The 7,500-nt window shown below is 48.4% G+C and overlaps 1 protein-coding gene across 1 annotated transcript in view; it reads left to right on the top strand.

The window, feature by feature from the left end:
- The window catches only part of dnah1 (dynein, axonemal, heavy chain 1), a 48,223-nt gene that overhangs the window by 36,138 nt on the left and 4,585 nt on the right, over window positions 1-7,500 (top strand). Inside the window, exons 67-76 of the mRNA XM_060063849.1 lie at window positions 518-662; window positions 2,141-2,299; window positions 3,418-3,549; window positions 3,708-3,878; window positions 4,012-4,191; window positions 4,523-4,699; window positions 5,012-5,182; window positions 5,655-5,785; window positions 6,678-6,822; window positions 7,188-7,394. Coding sequence (XP_059919832.1) covers window positions 518-662; window positions 2,141-2,299; window positions 3,418-3,549; window positions 3,708-3,878; window positions 4,012-4,191; window positions 4,523-4,699; window positions 5,012-5,182; window positions 5,655-5,785; window positions 6,678-6,822; window positions 7,188-7,394 — 1,618 coding nt within the window. The remainder of the gene's footprint in view (window positions 1-517; window positions 663-2,140; window positions 2,300-3,417; window positions 3,550-3,707; window positions 3,879-4,011; window positions 4,192-4,522; window positions 4,700-5,011; window positions 5,183-5,654; window positions 5,786-6,677; window positions 6,823-7,187; window positions 7,395-7,500) is intronic.

Here is a 7,500-nt window from a genome sequence, read left to right as displayed (position 1 = left end):
TTCCCCCAAAAACATCCAAGGATTCTGAGGTAAAAAATAAAAAATTTAAAACATAAAAAATATATATATATCCCATCTCAGGTAAATGCATTACACCACAGCAGATACTTACAGCTACAATGGTCATCTTAAATTGTGACCATTAGCAATTAAACGCTTACCCCATCTATCAGTCTTCAGTTTTCTGGTGATTGATATATTGAATATCTTGCCTTATCCCGATGAGTTCAATGTGGTAGACAAGTTTTTTGGTCACCTGACGTCACCTTGTCTAGCGATAACTCTGCAGACTCCAGATCTTGATGCTGGGGCAGACACCAGGTCTTGATGCTTGGGCATCACCAGGTCTCACCAAACGCTTTTATCCAAAGCGACTCACAACGGTTCATCCACACAATCACACAGCTTTTCTCGGGACTCTCTGCCTGAAGGATTCAGTGCGGACGTCGGTCTGCCTTTTCTCTCTCTCTTGTCTTTCTGGCTCGGGTCTGTCTGACGCTGTCTGTCTGTGTGTCAGGGAGCCTCTCACTGGGCCGTTGGGCAGCACGCTGACTCCGTTCCAGAGGTTGCTGCTACTGCGCTGTCTGAGGGCCGACCGGCTGACCCACGGCCTACAGGACTTTGTGTCCTCCCAGCTGGGACAGCGCTTCATAGAGCCACAGGTTAGATACATGTTGTATGCTGAATACGCGTCTGACAGTTAGACACTAAGGGCCCTATTTTAGTATGACGTATGAAACGCGAAACGCAAGTAGCATTGTTGTCGGATCTCGGTCGCTGTTGTTATTATAACAGCTGATAAATGAGATTACCAATGATTACCAATCTCCCATCCCTTAAGAGCCATGAGTGCATTTGAACTCGACAAGTTGATATTTTGACAGGGCGTTTGCAGTCTCCCCTGAGAAGGATTCATGACCACATGAATTTCAAACTTCAAATGGCTCAGTTTATGTCCAAATAATAGGCCTAATTCACACATGGAATAGCGTTTTATGCTACAACTTCATAAACACTGAGTCGTCAATTTCGGCAAAGAGAACTTAACACAAAGCCCATGATATGCGGTTCTGTGGCCGCAACTGTGGCTCTATTTACTGATATGCGGCAATACATTAACAAACATAGTTTGTTAATGTATTGTAAACATTATCGTTATCGACACTTCTGTTCATAATATGCATGTGTCCCCCCGTTAATATGCATCGCCATTGACTGTATTATGCGTTACGTGTTTAGTATGCGCGTGCTTAAACAGATGGATGCACACATATAGTTGAACTGCGCACCAAACATCACACGCATTCATTCATTCTTTTAAACACTAACTCGCGGTAAAACTTTTCTCAATCAAATCAAATACTCATCAATCCTAAAAGTTATGGGCATGTACACGATGTCTGTGTCAAGAAAATATGTGTTTGCTGTACTGTGTTTGCAGATGCATTATTTTAAAAGTACAACTTCTAACCGCTGTATCATCTGCTCTTTCCCAAATAATTTAACCAACGTTATCATTTACCCTAAACCAAGATTTTGTTTTGGAAGGCTGGGATATACCTTCGAGTTTTTTGTTGTTATTTTTTTCACGCATGGCATATTACTACAGTGTTCATTCTTGCAGCCCCTATGGAAAAAATCATAAGAAAAATCATAATATCTAAATTTGGCTAATCGTTTGCATGTTTGCGCTGTGTATAGCCTACGTGTGTGTACTACACTGCAACATAAGCCTACACACTGCGTAGGCTTATGTTGCAGTTCCGCCCTGCCATGGCACTTCAAAATAGCAACACCAACTGTGCTATCCGCTAGTGCATTTAGACCAGGTACTTCTGGTCAGTGGCGCCATTGCTTTTTGGATCTCTAAAATAGAACCAAGTATCACTTGCGCCGGAACACTCCTCTGCAAACGAGCAACGATACATGCGTCGGGGTGGAGAGTAAATTGCGCTGGGTGCAAGATAGGGCGACCCTTAATCATGTATCGGCCTCATGCATCTTTCTGCCATCTTGGTTCTAAACGCTTGGTGGGGGAGTTCCACTTTCAGTTCCCCCACCTGGAACCAAGATGGGGTCTGTGGCCCTTTGGCCCGAGGGTGAGGAATGAACTAGTATGTGTGGTGATGTCTCTACCCAGACCTCAGACCTGGCGGTGGTCTTCAAGGACTCCTCCCCCTCCACCCCCCTCATATTCGTCCTCTCCGCTGGCACTGACCCCGCCGCAGACCTCTACAAGTTTGCCGACACCATGAAGTTCTCCAAGAAGATGAATGCCATTTCCCTTGGCCAGGGCCAGGTACAAGCTGTGGGGAACTCACTGGCCCTGAACGCCTCCCTCATCTCCCCATTCATCCAAAACCTCCCTCTTGCTCTGTCTGTCTACCTCTGTCTCTCTCTCTGTCTCTCTCTATTTGCCTCTCAGTCTACCTCTGTCCGTCTTTCGCTCTCTATCTCTCTGTCTCTCTCTCTCTCCCTTTTGCCTCTCAGTCTATCTCTGTGTCTCTCACTCTCTTTCTCTCTGTCTCTCTCGGTCCCTCTCTGTCTCTCTCAGTCTCTCTCTGTCTCTCTCTCTCCCTTTGCCTCTCAGTCTATCTCTGTGTCTCTCACTCTTTTTCTCAGTGTCTCTCTCTCTGTCTCTCTCTCTCCCTTTGCCTCTCAGTCTACCTCTGTGTGTCTCTCACTCTCTGTCTCTCTCGGTCTATCTCTGTCTCTCTTTCTCTGTCTCTCTCTGTCTCTCACTCTTTTTCTCTCTGTCTCTCACTCTCTGTCTCTCTGTTCTCGTTTGAGAAGCAGGTCGTTGTCGTTTGTTCGTCTGGACAGGAAAGGTGCTAATTAGCCTGTGTCTATTTAAAGCTTGAGGACAGCGCTGTAGGTCACAGATGTGCTGGAGGAACACTACAGGACACGCAGAACAGCGCCATATCAAAACAAACAGAAAGAACGCAGCTCAGGAACAACCTATCTACTGGGATACTCCTACTCCAACTCAGACTTTGTGCCACACAAGTTAAACAAAAAACAAACAGATCTTCCCCTGGGAAAGACCTCATTCCCAATGGCCGTATTCCAGGATTATGGCCTTTTACATCAGCGTGTTAATAGTGGCTGACCAGCTCCATTGTGCTGCAGGCAACAAAGGGGCCCTTCATCTCCGAGTGGAGATGAGGGACACAACTAACAGCACAACATGTTGACGGGGGACTGCCTCCCTACTCAATTAATGTCTTACAATTCCATGACCATGTGTTCATAAGACTAAATAATATTATACTCACTGTGTGTCTGTGGGTGTGTGTGTGTGTGTGTGTATGCATTCATATGCGTGTGTGTGTGCGTTTCTGCCTGGTTGTGTGCATAATTCTGTGTGTTTGCGTGTGTGTGTGTGTGTGTGTGTGTCTACTATCTGTCGATCAGGGCCCCTGGGCGGAGGCCCTGATGCACAGCGCCATGGAAACGGGTAAATGGTCGTTCCTTCAGAACTGTCACCTGGCGCCAAGCTGGATGCCCTCCCTGGAGAGACTGATCGAGAACATCCAACCAGATAAGGTCAGGACACTGGAGTCAACGCACACACACACGCGCAAACACAGAGACACACACACAGCATCTACTCACACACAAACACACACACCGATGGATACATCAGAGAAGATACGTCAATGTAACCCATTCCCACCCTGTGTCCCGTGTCCCTGTGGCCTCAGGTGCACAGAGACTTCCGTCTGTGGCTCACCAGTATGCCCAGCAACAAGTTCCCCGTCTCCATCCTCCAGAACGGCTCGAAGATGACCATCGAGCCCCCCCGGGGGATCAAGGCCAACCTGCTGAAGACCTACCTGAGCCTCACCGACGACTTCCTGAGCTCCTGCTCCAAGGTCTCACCCATCACGTCATGTACCCTGTATACTCTGACGCTGGATGTCTTGGCAGGGTAGAGTTGGCGTGCATTTGTAGCTTCTCTTTCTCCCTCCCTCCTATCCCCTCCCTCTCATCTCTCTCTCTCTCCAGGCTCAAGAGTTCAAGTCGCTGCTCCTCTCTCTGTGTCTGTTCCACGGCAACGCCATCGAGCGCAGGAAGTTTGGCCCCCTGGGCTTCAATATCCCCTACGAGTTCACTGATGGCGACCTGCGCATCTGCATCAGCCAGCTGCACATGTTCCTGGACGAATACCAGGACATCCCATACAAGGTAGGCTGGAAGAACATGTTAAGATTGAGGATTTTTGGATTTTGTACAGTAGGTTACATTTCTATGCAATTTATTTCATTGCTCTTGTCCTTTCATCCTTAACCTAATCATCAATAATAAACTATTAAACACAATATCATAAGCTTTAATACAATATAATAAGCTAAACCTCCTTAACCGCTTTTGATCAAATGATTGATTTGTAGCTACACTCATTACTGATCAGAAGGTCCTCTCCATATGCTAGAGAATAGTTCAGACCTCAAGTGGATGACCGTTTATGAAACGAGAGCATGACCTTTTGACCTCCACACTCCTGTCTGGCCTCTAGGTGCTGAAATACACTGCGGGCCAGGTCAACTACGGCGGCCGCGTGACAGACGACTGGGACAGGCGATGCCTCCTAAACGTACTGGAGGACTTCTACTGCCCTACCGTCCTCAACCCCGGACACCTCTACACCGTCTCCGGGGACTACCGGCAGATCGACACCCAGTTGGGGATCCAGGTTGGACTCATCGCCCATCCAGCAGCTGTGTTGTAGCACAACATCTGTGTGAACAGAAACTGCATGGGGCCGAGTCACGTCCTGTCTCCTGAGTTTATGTTCACCAGTTAAACTTTTGCGGATCAAAAAACAAATATTAAGTTTAAGAAAGTGAAGATCTGAGCTCGTCTGCCGTCAGACTAATCTAAAGTCAGTCCGTAGACACGAGGGTCTCATCGATGGGCAGATGTAGCTCCCGTGGGTCGGGGGTCGGCAGTGAGGTCTTGTAGAACAGGCCCTTAATCTCCCCATGCTCACGCTCTCCGTCTCCAGGACTACCTGGCCTACATCCGCAACCTGCCTATCAACGATACGCCGGAGATATTTGGTCTCCATGACAACGCCAACATCAGCTTCGCCCAGAATGAGTCCTTCGCCCTGCTGGGAGCAGTGGTTCAACTGCAGCCGCGAGCCGCAGCCAGCGGGGGCAGTGCCCAGGAGGAGGTACACACTCAGGGAACCCTCGTCAAAAAGGAGAGGCTTTAGGAGTTATTAATTAGAGACATAGCCATTGTTATTATCTATAATAACAATGGCTATTATTTGTCCATGAGTGGCCACCGTCGTTTTTACTTTCTGACAAACTATATCAAACAAAAATTATTATTACCGTTATGTTTAAACTTGTTTTTGAACTGGAAACACTTTTCGCTTCAACAGGAACAATGTCTGCGTTTATTTATTTTCTACAACAAATGGTGGGGAAGATGGCGGTTGAACCAACACCTGCCACAGTGGCTGGTGGATCTGAAACACAGTTAACTTTAGGCCCTGCAAGAGTCCCTGAGGCACTGCTCAGTACCCACCCAGTGGTGTGTGTTTCACAGCCCCCATTGAACACGGGACTGCTTTCGCTGTGACCGGAGAGCAGACCTTGCCGATTGGTAACACACCCTTCTGTGTCTATGCGCCGCAGATCGTGGAGGAGATTGTGTCGGGGATTGTGGAGAAAATTCCCAAGCCTATCGATATCCGGGAGGTGCTGTCCAAGTACCCGGTCCTCTACGAGGAGTCCATGAACACTGTGCTGCTCCAGGAGGTGATCAGGTAACAATGTGAAGCTCTCTGTTGAATACTGCAGGGTAATGTAGTGGCTGGGGCCTTTATCTCCCCGCCAGAAGGGCCAGGGTTGGATCCCCTCATGTCCACCAGTCTACCTGGAGCCGTCCCTAGGGCAAGATGCTTCTCTAGGACGCCATGACTTATTCACTTCTTGGTTACCGCTGAAGTCACTTTATGTCTGAATGACTAAATCACTGTATTGAGCTCTGCATTTATCACTGTATGAAACCCCATTTATCCCTAGAACATTGTAGTGGTAAGACGACCATAACGTTGTTACTGTACATTATGTACACTTAGCCTGGCTCCGCCCGCCTAAGTACTTATGCTCAATTTTCATTTCCCTTCAGTACTACGTCTGGGTCTGCGGTTTGTTGGTGGGTTTTCTCCGTCCAAATTTTGTGCGTCCAATCAGCGAACAGAGGGACTGCCAGAGAACAATGACATTAAAGTCAGCTCTCGTTGACGGACATCTTCGCTCACGGTGTTTGGTTTGTTTACATCCCGCGCGCAACGTGATTCCCGTCCAAACGTTAGCGATTGGTTATGGCAGATCCAGAGTGGCACTGGGCAGATCCAATAGTTTTAAACTTCAACAGACACCCGCCTTCAAGTGAGTTAACGTTAGTCAATTGAGTAGGTCCAGACCCTCTGTGCAAATGAAATGAAGTACGAGAGTCTGGTAGAGCCATGCTAATGTACACTGGGCAGAAACCTCAAATCTATTTCGAGCAGCGGGAAGAAGATTGAAACCTGTACATCCTTTTTTATTCTTGCTTTCCCTCTCCCTTCTGTGGGGTTCTGGAAAGTTTGAGCAGAAGCTGGTTGGATCAATCAATCACTATCAAGCCCCCCTCTCCCCTGCTCTATCTGTCAGGTATAACAAGCTGCTGGCGGTCATGTCCCAGACTCTGGGTGACATTGTGAAGGCTCTCAGGGGCTTAGTGGTGATGTCCTCTGAACTGGAGCTGATGGCCTGCAGCCTGTTTATCAACGCTGTGCCGGATGTGTGGATGGCCAAGGTAACACACTCAGCACTACATAAACACACACACACACACGCACGCACGCACGCACACACACACATTCATAGCTACAACAGATACTCTGATAGCACACACACACACAAATTTCGCATACAAAAAGACACTCAAACACATAGACCACAATCACACCCACACAAAGCATACACTCAGTTAACACACACAACCAGACACTCACGAACACACACATACAACAGACAAATAGTTAACACACAAACAGACACACACACGCACACCCACACACGTACACAAACTGTACAGACCAACAAAAAACACCCAGAACACCAAACATAAAGGCCTGGTAGTGCCCTGGTGCCTCCACTGTGCTGTGTCTCCTCCCTCAGGCCTACCCCTCCCTGAAGCCTCTGGCCTCCTGGGTGGCCGACCTGCTGCAGAGGGTCGGCTTCATGCAGTGCTGGATCGCTGGGGGCCCCCCCGCCGTCTTCTGGATCTCTGGCCTCTTCTTCCCCCAGGCCTTCCTCACCGGGACGCTGCAGAACTACGCCCGCAGCTCCCGGCTCTCCATAGACACCATCGGCTTTACCTTTAAGGTCCTCGTCACCTCTCTCGCACCACTCTCTGTTTCCGTTTCTCTCTCGCTCGCTCGCCGCTCTGGGCCAGGAACCACATTGCCGGCCCAGACTGGACAATAAATTC

The sequence above is a fragment of the Gadus macrocephalus genome, chromosome 1 (genome assembly GCF_031168955.1).
Source record: "Gadus macrocephalus chromosome 1, ASM3116895v1".
In the NCBI taxonomy this organism is placed as follows: Eukaryota; Metazoa; Chordata; class Actinopteri; order Gadiformes; family Gadidae; genus Gadus; species Gadus macrocephalus.
The sequence above is the reverse complement of the archived record's forward strand: the minus strand, read 5'-3'. Positions and strand labels throughout refer to the sequence as shown.